At 31.0% G+C, this 27738-nt stretch overlaps 2 protein-coding genes across 2 annotated transcripts; one reads left to right on the top strand and one right to left on the bottom strand.

Moving 5' to 3' along the window:
• Positions 1-2358: 2358 nt before the first annotated feature.
• On the bottom strand, positions 2359-8261 carry LOC108909476 (transmembrane protein 18). The gene is made up of 4 exons (XM_018713825.2): positions 8081-8261; positions 7608-7725; positions 7393-7541; positions 2359-3088 (listed from the first exon to the last, which is right to left on the bottom strand). Exons 1-4 carry the CDS (start codon positions 8141-8143, stop codon positions 2972-2974), a joined length of 447 nt encoding a protein of 148 aa, XP_018569341.1. The 5' UTR covers positions 8144-8261; the 3' UTR covers positions 2359-2971.
• Positions 8262-19745: 11484 nt separating this feature from the next.
• LOC108909491 (clavesin-1) lies at positions 19746-26773 on the top strand. The gene is made up of 5 exons (XM_018713846.2): positions 19746-19852; positions 22719-22940; positions 24711-24867; positions 25187-25491; positions 26245-26773. The coding sequence occupies exons 2-5, from the start codon at positions 22719-22721 to the stop codon at positions 26428-26430; spliced, it is 870 nt and encodes a 289-aa protein (XP_018569362.1). The 5' UTR covers positions 19746-19852; the 3' UTR covers positions 26431-26773.
• The last annotated feature ends 965 nt before the right edge of the window (positions 26774-27738 follow it).

Genomic DNA, 27738 nt, shown 5'->3' with positions numbered 1-27738 from the left:
GATTTTTCGAGCCAAAACAACAGTTTAATTTTTTCGCTGATGGTGAAAACGAATGTTGCCACTGCATCGATTGTTTTTTCATCTCGGGGGTGTAATGGACTGCCCACGTTTCGTCGCCAGTCAAGGAATTGTTCACCTTCCAGTTCAAAGTGCTTGACTTTGCATTAATCCATGAGCTGTTTTGGTACACACAATTTTAAATAACCAAGTATTTCAGTAATGATTTCATGAAGAAGAGCTCTGGAGATTTGTGGAAACACTGTGTTCATCTTGTACAGTCAATTAAAGCCTGCCACTATGTGTTTCTTTCATATTCACCATATCAGTCACGATTGAGGGGGGACACCCACTCCATTCGTTCTGTCAATTTTACACTCACGACCACTTGTTTTGATTTCGTTAAAAATCTGGAACGGCGTCTTTCCCTTTGCAAGAAGAAACCGAATTATGCTCCTCACTTCGCAGCTGGTGAGATTCGGAATAGCAGCACTCGTTTTAACATCCCACTACAACAACAGTTCTCAACTGGCTGAGACAGATGAGCGCACGTTCTGCTCCCAACACTAGCTGTGAATGCAATGTTGGCAACTGTGTCGAAAACACCACAGAGCATGCATCAGGGTCTCAGTACCCTTATTTTGTGGGTATGCCTCGTATTAATTTTCAAACATTTTAAATAAGTTTTAAAATGTGATAGTATCTGTTATATTTCGAAAAAATATTAATTTCGCTTGGAAAATTTGGTTTTCATGCATAATTGAATCGTTTCATCAGAATCAACCTGTCACATTTTGAAAGTTTCTAAGAGAAAAATGTTTACCAGGGTATACAAGATATTTCTGAAATAAGTGCATTCTTTCAAAGGGGGTAATAAAATAAATTATGTTAAGTCAAAAGTTTCATATGAATGTGGGTGATAGTACAGTTTCTGAGATACAAGGTGATTCAGAACTTATCCAAAAAAAATTCTGGATGTACAGGCGACTTATAAATACAATTTTGTAAAGAAAAAATCAAAAAGGGCAGGTCGAAAATGATTTAAAAATACACTTCTGCACGGCACTGGAAACTGGTCCACTGTAAAACCTGACCTGGCAATGCGACCCTCACGGCAGCAGTGATAAAAACCTACAAAAACTTGAAAGAATTTCGCAAGGAAAGGAATAAATATAATTTTATAGCACCTGTTTTAAATCAGCAAATTCAACTAATTTTGCTGCTATTATTATTAATTAATAAAATTAACTTGTGGTTTTAAATAATAAAATAATTTGGCATATCTGTTCAAAACAAACAAACTGTTCAAAATTTTGTCTAGCGACGTGTAAACACATTTGGATCCGTCTTACTCAGTTTCTACGAACTAACACAAATTCTGTCTTGTTTCACCATAACATAAATAATGCTTCACCATAATACAAATGTTTTCTTGCTTCATCATAAAATAAAACGATATCCTTCAACTCCGAATTGCCAAAAAAAATGTTAGCGAGCGGGCTGCAGTTAAGGAAAATGCGGAAAGAAAATAAATTTTTTTTTCCGTTTACCTGGTATTCTCGGAGAGCGTCTTCTTCAAAGGGGCCCCTTGGTGACTGGAGCTCTTCCGGAGCAGGTGGTAGGGTAGGAGGTGGACTGTATAGGCAGAAACGCAGATGTGGAAATTTCGGCACAAAATATTATCACTAGGTACAACAAGGATACCCGCCGGCGACTATTTAGACTGAATTTTTTTCTCTTTCCGCATTTTCCTTAACCGCAGCCCGCTCGCTAACATTTTTTTTGCAATACACAAGCCATATTTGACACTAACTACTAAAAAACTATTGTAAACACTATGGCGACAACAACAGTAAAATCGGATTTCAGTATTCGGAGTCGCTGAGACCACGTGGCTCTCTACGCGTATTACTAGTGACGCTAGAGACTAGAGTTGTCCAACTATGTAATGGTTGAAAGTATTACAACTTCAATCATTTTCTTCTCGGAAACAGGATTCGACAAAAAATAGTGTATATTGACGCCATTTTTCATGCCGCATCTATTGTAATGTAATCTTGATCTTATTGTTTTAATAATTTTTAATTTTACTGAAATATGTGCCAACATGACGGAAATAAAATTACTGGTCACGTGGCTTGTAAACATTTATGAATGCTCTGTATAAGGCATGCACTTTTGAAATGTAGCCAAAAATAATTATATTGAATAATACGGTCTCTCTTGCATTGGTCACTCAAGGGCTAATCTTTGCAGATACAGAGGTACTGATATAGATTATTACTGTGTTTTACAGTTTCTACAATAGTAACTTATAACTGTTTATTTTTGGTGTGAATTTCGGATGAAAATAAGGAAATCTTTTAATTAAAAAGCATCACTTTTATTATTCCACATCACATGGATCGCACATCATCACATTCAGTCTTATTCTAAAAAAAATATTTCACCTGCTATTTATACAGTTACTAGAGATTAACCTTATAAAATATATTCATGGCATCGTTTAATATAAATTTTCAAATTGACTAGTTGATAACTTTAGAGTTACAAAACTTTTTTATGGTTGTAGTAACTATTTTTAGAGTATAAAAATATATAGTTAAAAGGAGAACATCGCGAATATATTATGTCCGAAGATTTAAATCATGATTTCTGATCGTCTGCTATTATTTAAATCGCTATTACTAAAATGATATTCTATTCGTAAAAATTATTTTAGTTATATGAGATACAGTAAGACTTATTAAATAGTTATGTCTTAGGAAGTAAATTTTGCAAAAGAAAATCCTGGTAAGTATATGTTTTTGCAACCTAGTGTTCTAGTAACAAGTGGTAACTTTATATAAAAATAAATTTTATAAAAATCATAAACAGAAAGTTAGTAAAGTACCTTAACCTAAGCTGTTAGTGCAGTGAAAAAATTAATTGTAAATTCTTTCATAGTAGTAGAATTCGTAGTGTTTGAATTGCTCTAATCAGCTTTTGCCTTTTCTCTTTCCCTTATTGCTTGTTCCTTCTTTAGTTGTTCTTTAAGCTGGGCCATTTTCAGATTTGTCATCAATTGTGTGGACTGGTATAACCAACTACCCTGTAAATAAAAAGACTCTGAGTGTGGTGATAGGAACCCAAAAACATTATCATTCCTTCTCCGAGAATGTTTGCAAATATTTCCTAAAATTACCAAAAACTTTCTGCAAAATACTGGAAAACGTTTCACCCAATTTATCTGCTGTTGCTTTCCTATTAATGCTTGTGATATGCGCTTTTATTACGGTTTGTTGTCCGACATATATTTATGTAATTGGAAAATATACATTTTCTTTGCTTTAAAGTATCAAAGTACCATCCCACAACCAAAAAAAGCTGTGTTTTTTGTCATAAAGTCAGCGTAGTACTTTTATTAATAAAATGAGACAAAAAGTCAACAAAAAAATATTTAACCACGTCTTGTAAAATTCTAACAAATCATTTGTTATAACTTGAATTTTTCAATTTCTTATTAATAAATTTATTTGAAAAAAAAAAAATATATTACTAGTCCAGTCAATGACCATTTTTCCGTATAATTTTGTCAAACGGCACCGATTTTCATAAAAATTTGGATTTAGGTTCTACTTACCCTCTACTTCAAAGTTGACCTTGTACTGGGGGTTGCTTTTAACCTGAGGGTGGATACCTCTCCTCGGGGGAGAAATATGTTTAATTGAAAATAACACTGGGAATGGATATATTGACTAATTCTACTTTTGTTCTATAAAGTTTTTTCTGAAAGTCAATACTTTTCGACTTATTCGCGAGTGAAAGTGTAAATTTTTTAACCAAAAAAACCACTTTTTCAGATGGTTTTTCGCGAATAATTCAAAAAGTAAGTATTTCATCAAAAAAATTATAAAAAATGTAGCTTATAAAAAAAAAGAATGGTGTGTTTATGGTATCTGTAGATCCAATACAAGCGGAGAAATAGCTTGTTGAAGGTTAGTTCTTATTCGTCAAACACCAAATGCATTCTTCAGGGAATACTCATAGAACCTTTTTTAATGTGCTTGAAAAAACTTTTATTTTTATTTTTTATAAAAGTCCTTAGCATCAAACCTAAGTGAGTTATGACGAAAATAAAGTTGGTCCTTTTCTTTGCAACGACAAAAAACGTGAAAATCACCCCCTAATTACCACTCCAATTGAAAATAATCATTACCACTTTACAATTTACTTTATTTATGTACTTATAATATGCTCTAGTCTAGAAGTTTGACCGGTTTAAATTGCTTTGCTTTGAAAAAAGTGAAAAGATAATTTTTGTATTTATGGAAAAAATTGTCTTCAAAATAACTCAAAAACTATTAATGATACGCAAAATTGTGTATAGTACAAAATTGTAGGTTTTGCTTTTTTGAAAACTTTGTTTTCTTTTTTGTAGGATAAAAATTAAGATATAGCTGTTTAAAGTTTGCATATGTTCGTAAATAGCAACTTGTTCAAGCCCTTCCAGCTCAAACTCTTACAAAAATAAGGGCTGAAAGAAAATTTAACTTATTTGATCTTGTAGCCATTGAAAAAAACCTACAAAACGGTTTTTTGAAGGGCTTGATAACATAAAAACTAAGTGAGTTATGAGTAAAAAACCAATCACATGTTTTTGCAGATATCAGAACACGTATATTGAAGCATTGATGAATACACATTATAGCTATATTTTAGAAATAGAAATAGGAATTTTAGGAATAGAATAGAAAAGGAAGATAAGGGTGAAAAGGATTTTTGATTATTTATGTTATTTGCAATAAAAAAAAATTATGAAAATAAAAAAATTAAAATCCGTATAAAAATAAAATTCTTATTTTCCCTATTGCAAATTTTAATCTGTAGTTTTTTTAAAGGTTTGATAAAATAAATACATCACATTTAAAATAATAAAAAGATTGCATTATATTTTGAACTAAAAATTTTTTTTTAACTATAATTCTTTTTTTTTGCAAGGGGTGGTTTTTATAAGGGTTGAAACTTATAAATAAATAATAAAAAATTAAAACAGTAAAGAAATCTTAATCACTATATGATTAAATTATTCCAAGTTGGTGAATAATATTTTTCAACATTATTGTTTAATGATTGCTGTCATAGGGGGTGGTTTTTTGGTACTGACAAATTTCAATTCAACATAATTACATATTTAAAGATGATTTCAACCTATTATATGCTCGAATCTACAATTCTATAATTGTTTTCGAATAGGGGTAGTTTTAACCCCTAAAAAATAAAATGCACAGGGTCAACTTTGAAGTAGAGGGTAAGTAGAACCTAAATCCAAATTTTGGTGCAAATCGGTGCTGTTTGGGAAAATGATACAGTAACGCCGTATTTTACCTTCAATGACTGGACTATATGGTTATTGTAACATATTTTGCAATGTGTAGACAGTTTAAAATTGGAACAGCCACTATATCTTATACGAGTTGATGCTTATCAAGATGTTGTCTATCATATTTATGTTTTAAAGGCAAGACGTAACCAATTAAATTATGTAATTAGGAAGTCTTGTTTTGGGTATCGAGAATCAGTGCAGAGATGCAGAATAAAAAACAATTTACAAGCTCATTTCTTAATTATGTAAATTTAAATCTGTTCTCTATTGGATTAAATAAAAATTCTCATCATAAATAGGTCATCCAATATATTGCTGTCACTTAAACATGCACAGATTTTAATTGCAAATGATTCTGCTGAAGAAAAATCTATGGGTGTTCTAAGCTGTCTGGAGGTCGTTACCACTTGGTTTGACGTAATAAATAAGAAAGTCAAATTTGAAATCTACAAAACGTCAAGAATTGTGAATTGTACTTCCTACGATTAATTGAATTTTGTATGTTAATTACTACGAATTTTGAAACACCTTGCCAAAAATTATTGTGCAAAATATAACAAGTATTAAACATCTTTTTACATAATGAAACTTAAATTTTTTTTTACTTATAATAATTAACTGTAAGATTACGAGATATTATAAAGCAACATTTTTTACATTTGTTCAAATAACGAGGCTGATACAAAAGACAACATCATCCGGTTTATTTAGTAATTATAACACATAGCACAATAGCACCATGTGATGTGCAATATTTCCATATTGTGAAATGCAATACTAAGATACATAAATGCACTTTCCCATTGCAAGGTTATTTTTTATTAGACAAGAGTACTTTTATTAAAAAACTGTAATAAAAATAAAAAATAAAATTTGTTACATATACAGGGTGTTTCAGAGTTATTGGTTAGTTAATTTATTGACTAATATTACCATTAAATTTAAAATAACTTTAGGACTACTCATTTTTCAAGAAGGATCATATGATTGTTTTCCTAAAAATACAGTTTTAGATACAATGTAGTTACGAAGAGTCAAAAAAACAAAGGTGTATAGATATTTTGCAATTTTTCAAGGTTATATCCTCTGTTTCCTCTAACAATATGCAACATTTCTATGTCCATGATTGCTTTATGTATTTTGCATTGAATAAGTATTGAATTTATTTTATCACCATGGTAGCGTAATCGGTCGAGCATGCGGTGGCAAGCATTTCTCGGCCAGACTTCCTATTCTAGTCCAGGTTCGATCCCTGGTGTCGGCACTGGCAATGTTGATGAGATAATGGGTGTTTGTCGGTGTTTTTTTAAGTGTAGCCCTCTTCTGCACTGCCTTTGGATTTGGGGGTTGTCTCATTTCTATGATGTATTTTATTTTTTATGTTTATGTACCTTTGATTAATTAAATTAACCCAAGTTTTGTTACTCTTCGTCGAATGTCTTCAAAGAGAATTCAGAAAATATTAATTTTTTTTTTAAATGTAAACCCGTACGTCAAAAATGAAGCATTACCAGACATTTCCTCATAGGACCTTGTTTGGCTAATTGAAACTGAAACACCGTGTATATTATCCGTACCTGGTCAAATTTGTTTAATATTGAGAAAATATTTATGTTAATAATTGACGCTGATAAATTTGTTTTTGTATTGATAAGCCAAATCAGCTTTCAACTAAAACCACTGTTTATCAAAATTTAAATGGATAACCGACAATGTAAAAATAAAAATAATCTCTCGGTGCTCTAATTTATAATAAACTCTTTAAAATTGTCTAATAATATAATCTGTAATCTGTTCTATATCTGATCACCTGATAATTGTTTACCAATATGGTTATTAGGTAAAAAAATTTAAGTTTCACTGTACCCATTTTAAAGTTCACGATTTTATTTTTTTCATGCCGCAAAGTTCATCAACATATCTAAATATTCATACAATTATATGCAAATGCCTTGATGCGACATGTTACATTCTGAATATTGAATTATACCCAACTATTGATTATAAATATGCTACACTTCAGTACTTACCACCATTAATATACAATTCAAAAGAATTGGCATGGAAAACACTACTGATATAAAAAGTCCATTGCTGTCAAAATACTGTTGTCTCGAAAATATTTTCCAGTTTGTCGAAGCCATTTTATTTATACTTTCTGAGAAATATACAAGTAACACTAAAAATATAAGCATAATGTTAAATTTTTTAACGTGATTCATTTTTGAAGGCATATTGAACTTACGCAGACAGAAAAATAATAGTGCTTGAAAATTTCCATAATTTCTAGTTAAAATAGCCATCATAAAGATGGAAATGTGAAAAGTAAATAATCCTATCAGCCATGGGTCTCTCCAGTCAATCTGAAAAATTTGTTAATGTTAAAATCCTCGTACCATGATTTTTACTAATGTTTCTATTTAAATATAAATAAATTACATAAAATTACATGTAGTTTTATTTACATTCCATTTACGTTTTATTTATATTCCCTATAAAACTAAGGTTTTATATTAGCGTAAAAGATTACAAATTTGTATATGGAAGTAGCTACTCTGTTATCAATAATATATATTTATATTTCATACTATCATTTTGAAATTCCGAATATCCAGAAAAATGTGGGTATTAAAAAGTAACCGGTTCTAAAAAAAGTGATAAATAACAAACCTTGAACCTAATTTCTGGTCAGTTATAAATAGTTAACTATTTACTTACACTCCACAAAAACGATAAAAAGTCATTTATCTGATTAACTTCCACAAAGTTGCGTTCTAACATATTTTTTATACTTCTAAATAATATGTATTAAAAATTTCAACATGACAGCATTTCACTTTGATAGATTTTGATTATTATTTTCCTTTCCTATTTTATCGCAGTCAGTAATTCGGTCAGAAAGAATTTGGTCGATAATATAGGAATTTTATTTTTAGATACACACTGCCATCTGCACCTAGTAGCATTATTATTATTAAGTCACTTTCTAATTTTTACAGATCACCTTTTCATTGCGGACCTCTATGAAACAATAGTCCTACTATAAAAATTAAGTACAATAAAGTCGCCCATAGAATTTTAAAAACCTAATAAAAATTCTGGGAATAAAATAATATTTTAAATTTATAATGACTGCATTAAGCAGTCAGCATAATGCATTAAAAATGCAACAGGAATAAACCTAACTCAGTAAACATTTATTTTAATTAGTTTTGAAATTGTAATTGATGAAATTCATTCGGCAATGATATTAAAAAAAGAGCTTTAGGATCTATTTTTTAATTTAAATTAAAATAAATAAAAACGCCAATCTAAGAAATCTCATAGATTCAAATAATTAAGTTATTGATCAGAATAATTTTAAAATGCTCTATTTTATTACTTTGCCTCTCACGTATGTATAATTGTTTTGCTACATAGTAAATCGAGACAAACATATAATCATATGATATTTAAAAATCAATTTGAATAGTATATTTCGAGTTATTCCGCTTATTTACATTTGTACCGAATTTTATGGTAATTGCAGTGAATTTGCAATCAAACGATGGTAACTGCTTTAGTACCTAACTGTTAAGCATAAATCAGAACAGAAAATATTGTACACCAATGTGACATTTTGTTTTTTAATATTTGTGCGTGACCGTTATTAGGTAAAAAAAATAATTTCTAGTCAAGTACCTAACGTAAGTTTCTTAATTTTTATTTGTTTGACGCACTACGAATTATTTAGGCCGATACATTTTTGTCTAGTTTATTGTTTTTAAAATACTCATTTAGTATATTGTATGGAATACACCTATATATACAAAGGGATGGTATATTTTCCGCTGTTAAGCAAATATTTAAGTTCTGTATTAAAAGAAATATCTTATAAAATGTGTTTTATAAGTCCTTCATCCTTTTCTAGATAAAAGAGATACGTATATGTATTCCATTCAAGTTTTTTTTAATGCTTTATTACCCTCATTGTTAACTTCATAAGAAAAATTTTTTGTCTAAAACACTATTAAAGTTATAATAAAACAATTTTCGTAGTATTTATATTTCATAGTATTTATATTTCAGTATTTTACTTTATTTTTTTTTAAGAAACATTCCTCTATCTGTCTTATCTTTATGGTAATATTTCATTAATACATTTTTTAATTACACCATATAAGGTGTAATAAATTATTTTTATAAGGCCCGTAGTCTGTTATTTTGGGAGTCAGCTGTTATACAGCACAATGCATAGTGCGTAAGTCAATATCATAGTTTCCATGAGAAATATTGAACGATAAAATTTGAGTCATTTATTTCTTATCGGTAATAGATAACAGGGAATATAAATATAAGTATTTATTTCTACTGCCTGAAGATTAAACAAAGGGTTCTCATGCTCATGTTTTGTAACAGTGGCGTTCGAAATTTGATGTAGTTCAAATAAAATTTGTAAGATTCTTAGTTCTTAATTGAAGCGATAAGTGGACAGAATTGGACTTAAGATTTAGGCTCTAAATCTCTAAGCATAGAATTTATGTTGTTAGTAGTCAATAGTGGAGAGTAAGGCCAAATTTCAAAGAAAACACATCGACAGTAAGTAGAGTTCAATTGAACTCAACTTACTTTGAAATCTTAAATGGGAACTCCTATTTTTTATTGGAGATTAGGTTTCTACGGCTAAAAGTACGTGGGATTTGTCTGAAACATTTTTTTCGATTCATGATAGATCTAACCTACGAAATTCAATTTTTCCGATTTTGAGTGACTAATATTTAATGTGTGAGCAATCTTCTTAGTGTTTTTATAAGGCATCTTCGATTTCATTAAGCATCTGTTCCATTTGAGGATGTTTATTTTTAGCGATAAGTTTTTTGAAACTCCCGGTTTTACTAAGACATTGAAGACTAAACATCGTATGATGCGGTATAACGCGATCAGGATAATATTCTTCATAAAAGCGCCTAGTTGCTAATGCATTGTCGTCAGCAAGACCGTAAGCCCATTTTAGAGACAGCAAGGTAAACATGAGAACACCTCTTGTATCGTATGTCTTGAGAGATGCATGAACTGTAGAGACCGACCGATTAATCGGCTTCGGCATCGGCTTCGGCCACATTTGGCCATTTTTCAAGCCTTCGGCTAAGAATCGGCTTCGTCCAAAATTAAGCCGAACATTTCACCGAAGCCGAAGGTACCATCGGGACGCAGCTGGACTTATCAAATTTAATCAAATTAGGGTTAAATTAGCCCCTTAACACTACAAATTACAACAAAATTGGATAAATAGTGTTTAAAATATTTACGAAATAGCATTTTTTTTATAAAAGATTAACACCCTTTATCTTGAACACGAAGCATCTGCGGACCAATGTTTATATGAACTTTTTGTATTAAAATCACTCGAATAATCGTCTGTTGAATTTGTTGTACATACTTAATTAACACCACACATTAATACAGGGTGTTTCAGGATTAAGTCGACAAACTTTAAGGAGATATTCCCCATAAAAAAAATAAGAAAAAATCAACTATTTTTTTTCCAAAGACGCTTCATTTTCAAAATATAGGGCGTTAAAGATTTTTTAAAGAATTCGAATTTTTTAAAATAACTTCTAAATGAAGAAGGCTATTTAAGCCAAATTTGGCATGATACATCTTCTTATATGATACCATTTTTCCATAGAAGTAGAAGTCCCGCAAGCAACCAGTGGCAGAGTTATGGGGACTCAGATTCATTAAATTATAAAAAAAAATTAATACGACCCTACTGAAAACAAAAAATGATGCTGTTTTTAGATAGAACAGTTTGCTATTGACAAAAAGTGTACATTCACTTTTTTTCCTAACTCTTATAGTTTCACGGCAAAATTGATTTTTCGGAAGGGTGCTTCTGGATTATTTCTGTCGATAAACTTTAAAATGAACCTCAACAAAAATTTTCGAGTAGGCTGCTGTCAAGCAATGTTAATTTGACGTTTTAAATGTTATTTTGCGAATTGTTGCATAAATTATCCATTAGATAAAGCGATCAAACTAATAATAAAAATAAGTTTAATAATGCTGTCCATATTTTCGAACAATGAATATGCTGATATGGTCTTTGTATATGGGTTTTGTGATGGAAATGCCACGGCAGCTCGCCGTGAATATGCAATAAGATTTCCTCATCGCAGACTACCAGCAAAGGAAACATTTTCAACGACATTCAGTCGTCTCAGACAAACTGGGTCTTTCGGTATTCCAACATATGCTGATGGACATTTTGCCCCACTTCAGGATGAAGTAAGATCGAATATATTTTAAATCATTTCGATGAAAATCCATCCACGAGTGCCAGAAGATCTAGCTATGAGCTAGGTATTTCGTCACGTTCCATTTGGAGGACTCTTAGGGCTGACGGACGCCGAGCGTACCATATCCAGCGTGTGAAACATTTATTGCCTCAGGACATACGATGCAGGCGCGTGTTTTGTGACTGGATGTTAAACCAAGCAGAAAATGATGATCAGTTTACGCAAAAAGTAACGTGGACAGATTAGGCAACATTTATTCGAAGGGGAATTTTAAACCAAAGGAACAACCATATTTGGTCACAGGGACAGAATCTCAAAAAGCTGGCCAAAACCTCAAAAACCAAGGTTTTACTTCGGGTTTTTCTTGTTGAGGAATGTGAAGTAGGTGTATGCGCAGGTATATGTCTTGTCCCTGCAGGATCACTTCGAATGTGACAATTACACGAGTCTCATCAAACTACCGAATTTGACGCGCGCCATACGCTACAGAAAAACCACAATATAATCGCGAAAATAGGGCAATTGGAAAAGTATAAAGTTGATTCTCTTCGTGAAGGTATGTAGAATGGAATACAACTTACATAATCCCAAAATTGTTATTATGAAAAAAGTTATTCGTTTTAAATTGAGGGTGTCTTTTTGAGAAAACGCAAACGAAAAGTAAACTTTCAGGCAGACATAACTTTATCGCTCGTTCTTTGGAATATTTTTTATTGAATTGCTTATATACTAACGAAAAAAACGCGTGGTCGACGAACTTATAAAGTATAAGGGGGTTTTCGGGTTGCTGGCATTATTATATATTTTTTTGTTAACTTCTTTCATTATTAGTTATTTGTTAAGGATGAATAAACATATATCTTCAATAAATTATTGGTACATTGAATAAAACATAGTAAAATATGTCACAATATAGTAGTGTCACAGTATAGTGAGATCTTTTGTTTTCGCTCGCTGTTGATTCTATTCACGGGTTAGTTTTGGCTCCGAGGGATGTAATCCCATATTATTCACTGATTTCAGGAACTGCAGATGTTAGAGAAGCACAGCAATAATTGACAAGGAAGGAGATATTCCGCATAATTAAGAATACTCTTGCTTTCCAAACTGTGGACGATGCAGCTCTCGTTCTTGAAGCGCACATCTCGTGCCAATTATTGGGTGATAGTGAATGTGACTAGATTAATCCAAAGTAGATGTAGTGTACAAATTAAAAAAATATATATTTTCCTATCTAATTTTTATGATCAATTCATCTGTACCCAGTTCCTCGCCGGAATCTTGCTGATTCTTATACATTGCCGATGCAATTACGATTAAAATATTTTGTTTATTTAAAAACAAATATATTATTCGTAATTAGCGCAATGTAAAACCCCCAGATACAAAATTTCACCGAAAAATAAGAATATTATAATATACTCGGTCGCCATATTGGACCCGCCATTTTTTTTTTGCCAAAACTGATATTGGATTCGTTATCAGCGACCTCGAAAACCCCCGAGTTGAAAATATCAAAGCCGTTAGACAACGTTTTGAGGTTTTGGCCAGCTTTCTGAGATTCTGTCCTACTGTGGGGCGGTAAGGGAACATAGTTTTCAGCATGAATTCCAATGTAACGTATGGTTGGGTGTGTTGGACAACACTATAGTTGGTCCCTACTTCCTTCCGCATCGGTTAAATGCTGGCATGTTTACCGAGTTTCTTGAAAATGGTTTTCAAGATCCGTTAGAAGATGTTCCGCTTAATACTCGAATGAACAGTTGGTTTCAACTAGATGGTTGTCCTGCCCATTTTGCTAGAGGTCCTAGGGAATGGTTAAACATTAATTATCCCAGGAGATGGATTGATCGTGAAGGTAATGCAGCGTGGCTCGCACGTTCACCGGATTTGACACCGATTGATTATTTCGTTTGGGGTGCTATTAAACAAAAAATCTACGAAGTGCCAGTTGATACCCTAGATCCTAGAAGATCTAAAATACAGCGAATCGTCCAAGCGTGTCGAGAATTAACTCCAATTCAGAGTCGATCGGCCACTACCTCCATAATTAGAAGATGTCTTGCTTGTCTACAGTACGGAGGCGCCCATTTTGAACAAAATATTTTTTAAATCATTTCACTTTTGATTCACTTTTCGCTTTGTCTAGGTATAATATTAATTGGATATTTTTTGGTTGTTTCAATTTACAAACAAATATTCATGTATTGTTTGCCATCTTATTTTATTTAAAAGTACACAACACAAGTAAATGAAGTGACTACAATCCGCTTGAAAACATTTAGGAGTATTGCAAGGGTCGTTACGTTGTCGCATTACGTCATAGTCATATTAGATGTTAGGTACTTAAATATTTCTATTGTTTTCATCATCATTTTTTTTCTAAAAAAAAACACCCTATATCTCAAAAACGAAGCATCTCCTAAACAATTTTAATACTATTGGTTAAACCCAAGGGAAGGGGAGACTAAAAGGCTTATTTGACTCACACATACTCGAGACTAAGAGCAATTTTAATAGGTACTATATGTTTTTAGGTTTTATGAGGAACGTCCTCCTAAAGTTTATCGACAAAATCCAGAAGCACCCTTCCGAAAAATCAATTCTGCCATGAAACTATAAAAGTTGGGAAAAAAAGTGAATGTTCACCTTTTGTCAATAACAAACTGTTCTATCTAAAAACAGCATCATTTTTTATTTTCAGTAGGGCCGTATTATTTTTTTATAATTTAATGAGTCTGAGTCCCCATAACTCCGCCACTGGTTGCTTGCGGGACTTCTACTTCTATGGAAAAATGGTATCATATAAGAAGATGTGTCATGCCAAATTTAGCTTAAATAGCCTTCTTCATTTAGAAGTTATTTAAAAAAATTCGATTTTTTTTTTAAATCTTTAACGCCTTATATTTCGAAAATGAAGCGTCTTTGGAAAAAAAATTATACTTGATTTTTTTCTTATTTTTTTATGAGGAATATCTCCTTAAAGTTTGTCGACTTAATCCTGAAACACCCTGTATATTATATTTCCAAAACATTATGCATTTATTTTTGACCTACTTTTATGTTATCATATTTTTGTTATTAATTAAAATTCAAGTCAAGTCAATAAAAATATCTTCGGCATCAGCATCGGCTTCGGCTTCGGCCAAAAAAATCACATTCGGTCGGTCTCTAATGAAATGTATTATTTTCGCAAACTCTTGATCACAATTATTTAGAAAAAAAAAATAGTGTGATAAAAAAAATAGTTGTGTATCACAACTAATTTGTGCACTGACTATTTTTAAGTTTTTTTTTTCTATTGTAATGCACATGTAGATACTGCATTTTTTACAAAAAAATTGAACGTTTTAGAGAAAAAATGCTAGAGACGCAAAAATTTCTAGGTGGGCCAAGTTTTTAAATTGCAATTTTTAAATTGCAAGTTTTCAACTCGGTAAAAACATACAATGAGAATACTATTAATGATGCAATTTTAAATCCCTTTCAAAGGTCACAATGAATAAAAATATCGGTGCATGTGAGACTTTTACTTGGAAATTTTGAGTGTTTATGAGTATTTTTGACTAAGAAAGTATTTTATCACAAGGGATCGTCCCTGGATATAAGAAGTTTTTCAATCCTTTAACGTTTTCTTTGTGTTTTCAAGGAAAATATTGAGTGTTTTGATGTAACACAAAAATTGTTTGTTTTACATAAATGTAAGTGGGTCAAGTGGCATCTATGGGTTAAGGGCTAAGAATATCTAATATGATAACAATTTAGATACTTATTTTTTAAACAATGTTTTTAAAGAAGTTCATTTATAAAATGATTCAGATCATTATATAATTAAATATATTCTTTTCTTGCGAAATAAACAATTTAAGGACATTAGAGTAGTTTCTATAATAACTTAATAAAACAAATTATCTGTAATAACTTCCCATGTTGCTTAGTTTGGGTACATCAGAACCAAATGAATAATTTATCTTTAGGTATTTAAAATATCAGGAGGGTTCTAAGTTGCATGGCTTTCTAAATTTATCAAACATTTATACAGGCTGTCCCAAAACACCCCGTATTTTAGTGTCAATATTTAATGCTGAGAAATTTTCTTTTTAACTCGAAATCTGCAACAGATATCAAAACAAGAGGGAAAATATAACAAATGCTATAGCATCATTACAATCATGGGATTTTCTCCTAGAAATTGAATGTAAGAATTTTCTGGTATTATCCAAAATAGATGATTTTTGGAAGACCTAGTCCATTTTTTGTCCACATTTGCACTGAATAAAAAATTTACTAAATCCGACAATTTTTTAAGTTTTACTTAATCTTATTGGAAACAATACAGAGTGTAAGAAGTTTGTCTGCCATTATTTCAGCATGATATGGAGTAGGTAATCAAAAACGAACAAAAAAAGTTATATATTACAAGGGCGTAAGATTAACAGCTTTCAAAATACAGCGAGTAGGTATTAATCACATATTTCTATCCTATACTGATTATTACCCATAGTTTCAATGGATGACCTTGTTTCCAAAAAGTGGGGGCGAGACGTACTCCGTGTGTTTTGCGCATGTTCCATAATTAGGCGCGGTTGCATTCAAATTGAAAAGATTGTCACGGCATGCTCTGTACTATAACCGATTATATACATATAAGATATTAAATCTATTTTCACTGAGTTCACTTCAATTTCTAAATGTTTACTTTTCTACCATATTCTTCTATGAGTCCTCTATCGATAGGCTCTTTATCTAACACATTATTTTACCATTTATTAATTTCAATAAATAACGTAAGTATCTGCATAACCTATTTATTATTTTGCAGGCTCAACTAAAATAAAACAGAATACAAATTTATATGCTTTTAAAACTATGTAGGTACATAGGCATGTTCGTAATTTTGGACATTTTTTTAAATGACATTGGTGTATTTATTAAACAAGACTTAGTATTTCAAAAAATCGCCACTATTCGCTCAACCCGGGCACAACTGACAATCTTTTTTTTATAAAAAAAGTTCATTATATAATTATTTATTATAATGGTTTCTGCAGTTTATTTGATAATATAAAAAAACATGCTATAAAATATCTGTAAGAAACCAATCCGATAATAATTTCCACGATTAAGAAAGGCTCTTGTCGAGTATAATTTTGAAACATTTTTACTAAATATCAACACAAGATAAATTAATAGAAGAATTAGTGCAGGTTTAAACAGATTATGAAATAAAACTCAAAAGATACATTTATTTATTTATTTATTTATTTATTTATTTATTAAAATATACACTAAAACCATAACAGTTTCACCAAAACACTAGCACAACAAAAAACAAAATGAGAATATTTTTAGGTTAGCTTGGTTTAGCTTTTTTACCGCTCGGTGCTCACCGTTTTTGGTTCATTTCAACCAATCAAAACCCGTAAAGTAAACGCATGCGTATGAATACGCTGGTAGGTCGCCCCACTTTTCGGCTTCAGGTCAATTGCAAAATGATCAGTATAGGATAGAAGTATGTGGTATTAATATTGGGGAGTTTCATCACAACGTGACAACAGCGCTTAACCTAACGCTACACAGCTGATGCATACCACGTGTGCACGCGGCAGACTTGTCCTGCGGAAAAAATGTAAACAACTATTATTTTGAAACAACAACAGCGCTTAACCTAACGCCACACAGCTGATGCATACCACGTGTGCACGCGGCAGATTTGTCCTGCGGAAAAAATGTAAACAACTATTATTGTGAAACATTTAGTAAATTTCAGGACAATTGTTTTCCAGTTTTTAAATAAATAAAATATATCGGTTTTGTAGTACGGAGTACGGAGTACGGTATTGTGCTTAAATTTTAGCTCCAATTTTAGTAATTTTGAATCTCTTAAAACAGGAACTTAACTTTTAATCAAATTATGAATTTGAAAAATATGTAATTAAAGTACTCAAAGATTCACGACATCCAAATAATCATACGTATTAAAAAAGTAATTTAGGTACTTACCAAAAAGCAAAATTCAGTAATTTTTAAACGCAAACAAACTACAAAATATGCCGAAAATGTCCACCACCATTCTCGATGAAGGCATGACACCTTCGAATCCAATTTTCGCGCACTCGCTGGAAAACACCTCAAGAAAAGGAAATAGTGGTATGCAAAAAACACTCAGACACGGTCCAATTGCAGATACCAACTGAATTGCGTATTGTTAGACTGCTTAGTAGTACCTCGTGTTATCCGCCGCGCCGTTGTCACATTGCTAGATATGAATTTTATCGAATTTTAAATTTATTACAACTATTTTTTAGAATTAAGCAGAAAGAAGTTCAAAAAAGTGATAAACATTGTATTTTATGTTATTCCATGCACGCAGTTATGTCAATATTCCTTAATTAATCGAACTTTTGTACATCAACATGTACATCATTTTGATAATTTTTTTCTCGGAAATGGCTGAGTTTAGGACACATGTCATATAAGTTTTTTTTTGTTTATATTATTGTATAATATTAACCAGGCTTTATATATTTTGAAATATTATTTTCAAATGTATTTCCACAGTGTTAATGAAAAGTATCTGATAAATAATCATTGGGGATCTTTGACCTCTTATTTTTATTTATCAAAACCACTAAATGGGACGTACATGTATATTATCGTTTGTTAGCTCAACTTTGGAATTAATTTTTAGAGAATATCACTGTCTCAAATTCCACTTTTTCTGTGCAGCAATGGAATATTTTTATATTTTTGGTGAAAATTAGATTAAATTTAACCAATTCACTGAAACATATTTAACTCATATGTGCCATTAAAAACTAAATTAATGGAAAATACATGCAAGATTTGGAGTATTGTGCTAATTAACTTTGCACCACAGTGCCGTAGTAAATACAAATTTCTTATTATAAAAAATTAATTTCGAAAACTTGCAATACCTTAGTATTTATTTAATTCTTTTTAAAAACGTGTTTAAAAAGAAATCAAAACTTCTATATTTTCCTTTTTTATTATTACACATTACTACAGCAAATACTTCAAAAATGTGGTACCTAAATGAAACACGAGATAGGAAATGGTATTTCATGAAAATTCCATTCAAAATTTTATTACTGAGACATTATAACAAGAAAAAATAATTAATAATTTGCAGTATTGTTCATTTTGAATTAAAAAAGTTAATACCGAATAGTATTTCCAACTTATGATGAAATAGGTACTTTGTTTTGTCCGTTCCATATATGAAAAAATTAAAAAAAAACTGTTTTAATTTATTACATAATAATAATAATAATAATAATAATAATAATAATAATAATAATAATAATAATAATTCATTCTAGCTACGAGAATTAGCCCAGAAGTCGGAGACTTGCGCGGGAGAGGAGGCGACACATTATTATTACGCAGGCCGCATTTGCGCCCAGGAACGACTTATGTTGGTAGGCCCTTACCACAATTCAGTGCAGGAATGAGGGAAACCTGGAAAACCTCATTAATTAGGGGGGTGGTCAAATGCCAATCGGTGTCAATCTCTCACATTGACCCAAGCCAACATTCTTCCACCCTACCATACCTGCACAGAGGGTGCCAATCCTCCGTACAAGCATAGCTAATCTACGGTCTACCAGCCGCGGGATTCGAAACCCGAGCAGATCAACACATCGATTTAAGTATTGACGCCTTAAACCGTGCGGCTATCGACAGTGTAAAACATAAAAAATGTGGTATAATCACAGTTTTGTAACTGAAAACTGGAAAGTCAAAAGATATGCAATATCATCAATCAGTTCAAAGTCTTATATCTGAAATTCGGTCTTAAGAAAACTGTTAGTAATTTTCTAACCCTTATACAACTAAAAAATATATATTAGCTGAGTTTGAGTAATTTATTTAATTGGGAAATCAGCTGCCTGCTGTTTTCATAAACACACACTTTGAATCATTCAATTTTTTTATGTCAAATAATACAACATGACCTCTGTACCCTCTGTGTGCTCTGTATCTACGACTATGTCTCGTCACATACAGACCAGCCATTCGTGATATCTCGATACTTTAAAATAATGTTTAAATTATGAACTTTGTATCGAAACAAATAATAGGGATAAGATAAATTCTACTAAAACCGGAGACTTCTCCGATACCGAAACATACTGTATTTGCGTTCAAAGAGGTGAACTACTCCTACGGTTCTTAGTGGAAATTTAAGGTAAGTGAAATAATTGATATCTCCAAACGTGTATATATTTACTTTATGAACCGTCAAGTAGCACGTTTTTTACTGCGAAAGCAAACAGTAATTTTAAGATTTTTGAGATTTGTTCTAGTGTTTAAAACTGTAAATTATTAAACGATTTTGCAAAATATGTTATTTTTGCTATTTATCAAATTCTGTTTATTTATTAAGTTATCTGTTCCTGCATTTGTGAATTATGCTGTTTAGTTTATTAAAAAAGTGAATTATTGTTTCACTGTACATTTTGAACAATAAGTATCAAAAATACGGATAAGTATGTTTTGATAACGAAATGACCTGTGGCAGAAACTTTGTTTTGTTTGATTTGTTCTGCTTTTGCTTTGAATTGTCTTGCTTGATTTTTCGAAATTATGTTTTTACAAAAGTACCTACGGTGCACATTGAAAGGTAGTCACTAAAAATGAAAGAAAATATGTACTGTATATAAGTAGAAAATTACTATAATGACTAAATTGATTTGTGAGGAGCAATAACTACGTTGTTATATACATTGTTTTAAATTTTTTTTATTATTATACTCTACAGGGTGTCTCACGGTGACGAGATATTAGACATATTTCAAAGACGACTTCAATTTTAATTTTGAAAATTTGGGCAATAGTGTTTTCGGGCATGTCCTTCTGAACTAAAATAATGGCGTCCACCAACGGAAGTTGACGTTATTCGTTATTTTAAATGGTGAACTTTCATAAATGTTTCCTATTCTTAAAATTCAATAAAAATTAAAAAAGTACTGCCTAATTCAGAAAGATGTGTATTTTACAATAATAAAGTTAGAGTGATAAAATTTATAGGGGACATAACTAAAACTCTATGCTTCCCTGATATAATTTCAAAATATCTTAATTTCATACAGGGTGTTCCATTTAAAAAAATAAGTTAAGATGGTTTAACGTTGACTAAATTAGGCATTAAATTTCTACCACCCTGTATGAAATTAAGTCATTTTGAAATCATGGCAGGGAAACTTATAGTTTTAGTTATGTCCCCTATAAAATTGATCGCTCTAACTTTATGATTGTAAAATGCACATCTTTTTTAATTAGGCAGTGCTTTCTTAATTTTTTTTTTAAATTAAATATATCAGAAACGGTTAACTTTAAGAATAGGAAACATTTATGAAAGTTCTCCTAAAAATTGACGTAGAATCTAAAATTGCAGTAATATGTAGAGTTTTTCATTTAAAACAACGAAGATGACGTCAACTTCCGGTATAATCGGAAGCGTTAGGTGGACGCCATTGTTTTAGTTGAGAAGGGCATGCCCAAAAACACTATTGCCCAAAATTTTCAAAATTGAAATCGAAGTAGTCTCTGAAATATATCCAATGTCTCATCACCGTGTATAACCACTATTTCTGCCATATATGAACAAATTTTATAGACTATTTCACCCATTACATTATCACCAATCCAGTGTTTTGTTTTGACTAATTTCGGATCAATAACTTCACTATTGTTGAGAAAAATCTCTAATCTACTGACATTTTTGTCTTATATGTATAATACAGACATTGTGAGTTTATCAGAAGAATTTTTTTATAGTTTATATTTTCCTGATAAAATCATCAAAATCTTTACTTCCTATTCATTTAATTCAAATATACAAAAGTGGAAACCTTTTGGAAAAATGAAACCAAGAAAAAAAACACTTAAACCGACAAGAATATTTTCCAAACTAATAATTTTAACTTAATATTTCCAAATTCAATAAGTAAATTCGAGTTTTGTCAGTAAGTATAAATAATGACGTGATTAGCCCAAGATTAAGAAAAATTACATTGGATTGGCTATCGCTTCTTTTTCAGACTTTCATTTATTCTGGAAATATTGTGAATATAATATTTTGTATATTTTTTTTCTGACAAAATCAGTCTCCATAAATATATAATGAAATAAAATATTAACGCAGTGATCTCCTGAGAAATATTCTTATAAATTAGAATTAGAGGACAGATAAAAATTCATCTGTCCTCTGCTGATAAACTGAACAATGATCCTAACTTTTGTTAAAGAAATATCAGCTTACTGTATGCCACATAGTTGTAACAGAAGTTACAAACTTGTAACTTTCGTATAATTTTGTATAAAACATTGAGAATGAAACAATTAAATTCCGACTATTTTTACTAGTGCATAAATTTTATAGATTTTTTTCAGATTCTACAAAAGTTTAGCAGAACTTATAACTTGATCGATTTGTGCTACAATTATGTGAATTTTTCGGTTTAGTATAAAATGATACTTGACCATTATCATGCTTCCAGTTTTTAATACAATAAGTATTTATTTGTTGGACTTTCAAAAAAAAACTCTTATTAACAAATAATTCAAAGTACTTATGTCTCTATCTTTGATAAGTTTTATATTTATAAATAATAATTAAACAAATAAGTGGCTGTTTACGTGCTTTAAAAGTGGAAAATTATAAAACAATGCTTATCAATATTTGAATTAAATAGGTTATTATTCGAGGCAAGTACAATTTCGGCAATAATTGGGAAACGAGTCTAGCTTATGTTCGAATTCAAGGCAGTAGATGAAAAAAAATTAATGATTACTCTCAACTTGTAAAAAAAAAACACGATCCAAATGATCATAATGCTCTCTAATTTGAATAAGCGTCATTTTGTAATATAGAAAAAAAATAAAACGCTTTGTTTTATATCAGCATTGACATACGCTTCGGAAATTGAAAAATTTTATCACAGTTTCGAAAGCGTTAACAATGTCAAAAAAATCTGTTGATAGAGATTTGACATTTTCTGTTGCCCTTGAGATAAATACCTATACCTTTGACTTATTTATTATTTTCATAGATGACTGACTTCGACTTGGACTTATCGCCACCTGATGCCGAAACTCAGAAGATAGCTGAGACGGAACTCAGAGAAACTCCGGAGATCGTCGAGAAAGCTTTGGCGGAACTCAGAGAACTCCTGAAAAACGACGACACTATTTACTTCAAGGATGACGATGACGAGGTCTTGAAAATATTCCTAAGACCGTGCAAATATTATGCTCAAAGTGCATATGAGCTGGTAAGTTGAAAATTAGTAGATTAGTTAGTTTTTTAATAGTTTAGTATGTGAATATCAAAGTGTTAAAACACATTAATTTGATTGTTTAGTATTAACAAATTTTATAAAAAAAAATTAATAATCCTTGAGAAGTTACGATTTCATTACCAATAAGAAATTTGTGAATATAAAATTTACAGGCCGTCTTAAGGACAATCAAAGTCTTCTGTCAGTAGTTATACAATTTATTTAAATGTTCATAATTAATGTACATACTATACAGTGTGTTAAAAAAGAGTGTAAAATATTTCAGGAGGTAATAGTATGAACCAAAATAAGCAGAAAAGTCTTAATAAACATGTGTCCGCAAAGTAACGGTTGCGGAAACAATAGGACGATAATTTCTTACATCACACACACTCTTGTAAGTGTCCACATATCAGGAAATTCGCCAGTTGATAAAGCAATATTTAATAACGTAAGAAGCGGAGTGCATAGAATTCTCGAGCAATCCTTTACTAGAAAACTAGGAATCTGATCCTCACCACACGTCATTTTATTTTATAGTTTATAGATTGCTAGAAGGACATCAGATTCAGTAAGCTGTTGTATGTTAATGCAGGATTGATAATAATTTAATGATAGATGTGGATTTTGAACATTTTCGTTGGAAAAAACGCTAGCAAAGAATTTAGATAAAGTGTCAACAATTTGCACGGGATCATCAAATTCTTGATCATCGAGAAAAACATTTTTTGGTATACGCGTATGCCCTTTCTTATTCTGTACAAAGGACCAAAACCTTTTAGGGTCACTTTTAATATTCGCTTGGCAGTCAACAAGATAATTATTGTAAGCAAAATGTAATTGATTTTTTATTAAGCGTCTCAAATGTCTAAACTCATGTCAGCCACTCCCGTATTTGCCTTTTCGGAAAAATGCCGACTGAGTGAGGGAACTATTTTGAATAAAATAAATCGGTTTGCCAAAAAAATGTTTTGTTCTTATTTTTAAAAAGTTCTGTTTAATTTGGAACGCACCTTAAGGGACCAATATTACTTCCGAAAGTTTTCAGTGGTTTATGATTAAAATGACATAATATTAATATCCTACCGTTAGAGTTGTCCTACATTTTGAAGGGATAAACAAATTTATAATTTAGATCAGCTGAAAACACCGAAAAATTTGATATTTTTTGTGCTTATACGTATATGATAACAAAAAATAAAGTTAAAAAGATCCATTACGTATCTATGAATTATTAACCATTAGTCGCCTAGGTGATAAACTGAATAAATTAAATTAAATAGATAATCAATTATGCCACAATGCGAAAATAGTAAATATATTGGTTCATATACGGTAATCTAAAACATTAACGCTGATCTTCAATTTAATTGTTGCGTAAACAAAATTTTCACAATTCCTATTGTTATTATACTGACGATAACTATAACCATTGTATGATATAATGGTTGATTTTTTTTACATGGCTTAGATGAATAATTGTCCTAAAAATAACAATGCAAATATGTGTCAATGAATGCTTTTTTGAAATATCGACATTAGGTCATTTAAAACAAAATTAAAATTGAAGTCTTACATACATAAATACATACGTATTTCCTTTATTAAATTTGTCAAACTCAGTTATGATAATTATAGAACGTGAATTATCGCGTAAATATTTTGGAATATCCAAAAGGTCAAATTACGAAAGTGTATAGAAAAACTGAAGCTATTTGCTCAATAGCATACAAACTAAAATTCTAATATTTATGTCACTTTCAGATGAAGCGGATAGCAGCATTTAAAGAAAAGTACAAAAACATTTTAGAAAATTTACTTCCAGAGGATGAAAAGGTTGCCTTTATAGAACACAATGTAGTCAATGTACTGAAAGGTAGAGATCATAAAGGAAGAAGAGTGCTTGTTGTAAATGTTGGAGGTAAAATTGATTTAAAATTATTTGTCTAAGTAATTTTTGACACATCTTTATCAAATTTCTCAGTCTAGTTGCCACGTCATTAGTTCTTGTCTTTGATGTTTTGAGGACATATCGCTTTAATCTTCAGAAGAAGTTCTGAAACAGAAGATTAAGTGGTACGCTAGAGAACTTAATTTTCAGTTACCCACTTTTTTCTGAGCGATACGTCTCTTTTTCTGAGCGAAACATCAAAAAGTCTAAACCGATGACGTGGCGAAAATACTTCGGAACCTTGCAAATCCATCTAAAACCCTTTTTAAACCAATTTATGTTTCTCTAGAAACATGGGACCCATCCAAAGTGACAGCTGACCAACTATTCCGTCTATTCTACCTCATTCATGAAGCAGCTGTTTTAGAACCAACCACTCAGATTAGAGGAGCAGTTGTTATCATGGACTACAATGGTTTGGGTTTGACACAAGTCAAAGCCTTATCTCCTTCTTTTAGTCTGAAATTGCTTAGTTTTATACAAGATGCCATGCCTCTAAGATTAAAAGAGGTTCATATGGTCAAGCAGCCTTTCATTTTCAACATGGTCTGGACTATATTCAAGCCCTTGATCAGGGCGAAGCTAAAGAATAGAGTGAGTATTATACACATTATAAATTCAATATTCTTTGCATAGAACTCGTCTTTTTCAATTTTGGAAGAAACACATATTTCTTTCCTTCTTGATCATGAAACACATCTTCTTTTCTTCTTCATTTTGATATCTTTGAAATCATTCTAGTTATTCCAAAAATTAAAATGCAATGTGGCGACGTGGTAACTCAAACCACATCTAACATCTAACGTAGTTTGCTTGAGTTCTCTTGGGTTAGAAGTTAGCCGTTGATAGATCTCGTACCAAAAATTATTTTGGTTTGATTTAAGTATCTCTAATCTCAATTATCATACTTCAAGTTCCTATTTACATTGTGAAATGTACAGCCACGCGTATCCATACTCATCCATCTTCTAAAGAGCGAATCCGTTGAGACTGATAAATTGATTTGTAAGACAAAAATAGAAACATCGATTTGCTGCAATCCCATCTCACAAGCTCGGTTTAAAAAAGCTCAAAGCTACGCAAGAAATTGCTTGTGGTTACTTGAAATCCCGGAATTGAATACAATAGATACTTCAATTTTATAACTTACATATGCACCTATTTAAAAAAAAAAACAATTTTTCTCTCCCCCTTTTGAACAGCCATAAATCTGGAAAGGATTACATGAAGGAACTCCCTCATATTCAACGAAGTATTACCTCATTGATCTGTAAATATTACTTTTACACTCATTGATTTGCATTCTTTATATGTTTATTATTATTAACTACTACTTCACAATTTTAGATCTTCTTCCACGGCAGCAAGATGTCGTCCCTTCACAAGTACATGAGCCCTTCGCATTTACCAGCCGACTATGATGGTAATTTGCCAAAAATTAACTACACAGGGAAGGATTGGTATCCCACAATTGAAAAACACCTAGACCACATAAAGATGATGAACAGCTTTGGACTGAAGAAGAAGGCTTAAGTTATATTATTTAAAATAATTTAATTTAAATGATTAGTTACTGTGAGAACCACGTACTATGTTTTCCGACATGACTGTACAATTAATTGTTAAGTAAAACTGGTATGTAAGTTACATTTACAAGAAAATTTGTTCTATAATGTAGTACACCTATGTTTACGTATTTTCTCTTTCAATGCAAGTCCATACTAAGCATTCCTACAAAAAAGTTACCAAGACAGTAAATTATATTATTTAGAATATGTTTTTATGAGTATGTAATTGTGGATAAGGTACCTATTTAATACTGTTATTTTGTGTACGATATTTTCTCAGTTTTAATAAAAAAAATGTTATAGGTGCATCTGATACTTAAATTATTGTGTAAATGTTTAGTGTGCAGGATAACAATGTGGCAAAAATGAACGAGGGAAATATGGAAGAAGAATTTCCATATTTAAGAATAATTCTTGTACATTCGAAATCCTCGTTTTTGAGAAAGTTAAAGTTTACAGAGAGTGAAGATATTTAAATGCAACATACAAAGAATAAGTCTCAATTCAAACTCGTGGCATAGCTATGAAGAATACTGACTAAATTTGTCATTTTTGAAATTAAAATTTTGCTTTGAACTTTGAGAATTTTATACATATGCTCTCATACTGTAATCTATATACTTACTGATTGCTGTCTATTGTTATATTGTAAATGAAATGGTTTCTTCTAAATTTTCATTTTTAAATCCTCATGGTACCTAGTTAGTATCTCAATTGCGTTAGGACTTAACATTCAAAGTTTATATAGAAGGCTGTTTCGTCCTTGTCACATTCCACATATGGGTTTGTCACTGTAAGCCCATTGTGTGAAGATGTTTCTTCAAATCACGAAGAATCATAGAAATTCCGTAATTTGCTCGATTTGTGCTCAATTCAACATGTCGGTAGTCATTTTTCCGATTTTTTTCACCGTTGATATGGCATATCTATGAATGCCAATGCTACTAGCCAATGCAATGTCTACTAGCACACTACCTATTTGTACAAAGTAACTTACAGCTATGAACGCATGGCTAGATGGAAAAAATTGTTTAACTGCTAATGATACTGTAGGAAACAACTACCCCAGTACACAAACCATATCTGTGGATAGACATCCAAATAGCTAAGATTATTTGTTATTTTGCATAGGGTATACTGACAAGAACTAATAACTTCGAAACCAGTGGTGACTGTTTTGATGAAAGTTCTTAGCTATTTACTAGATAATAGATATTGGTAAGTTCCTAGAATACCCCAGCAAGGCTACAGCCAAAAAATACCAGACCATGTC

Source organism: Anoplophora glabripennis, unplaced genomic scaffold, assembly GCF_000390285.2.
Source record: "Anoplophora glabripennis isolate ALB-LARVAE unplaced genomic scaffold, Agla_2.0 scaffold327, whole genome shotgun sequence".
Classification (NCBI taxonomy): Eukaryota; Metazoa; Arthropoda; class Insecta; order Coleoptera; family Cerambycidae; genus Anoplophora; species Anoplophora glabripennis.
This window is presented reverse-complemented; position numbering and strand designations above follow the sequence as displayed.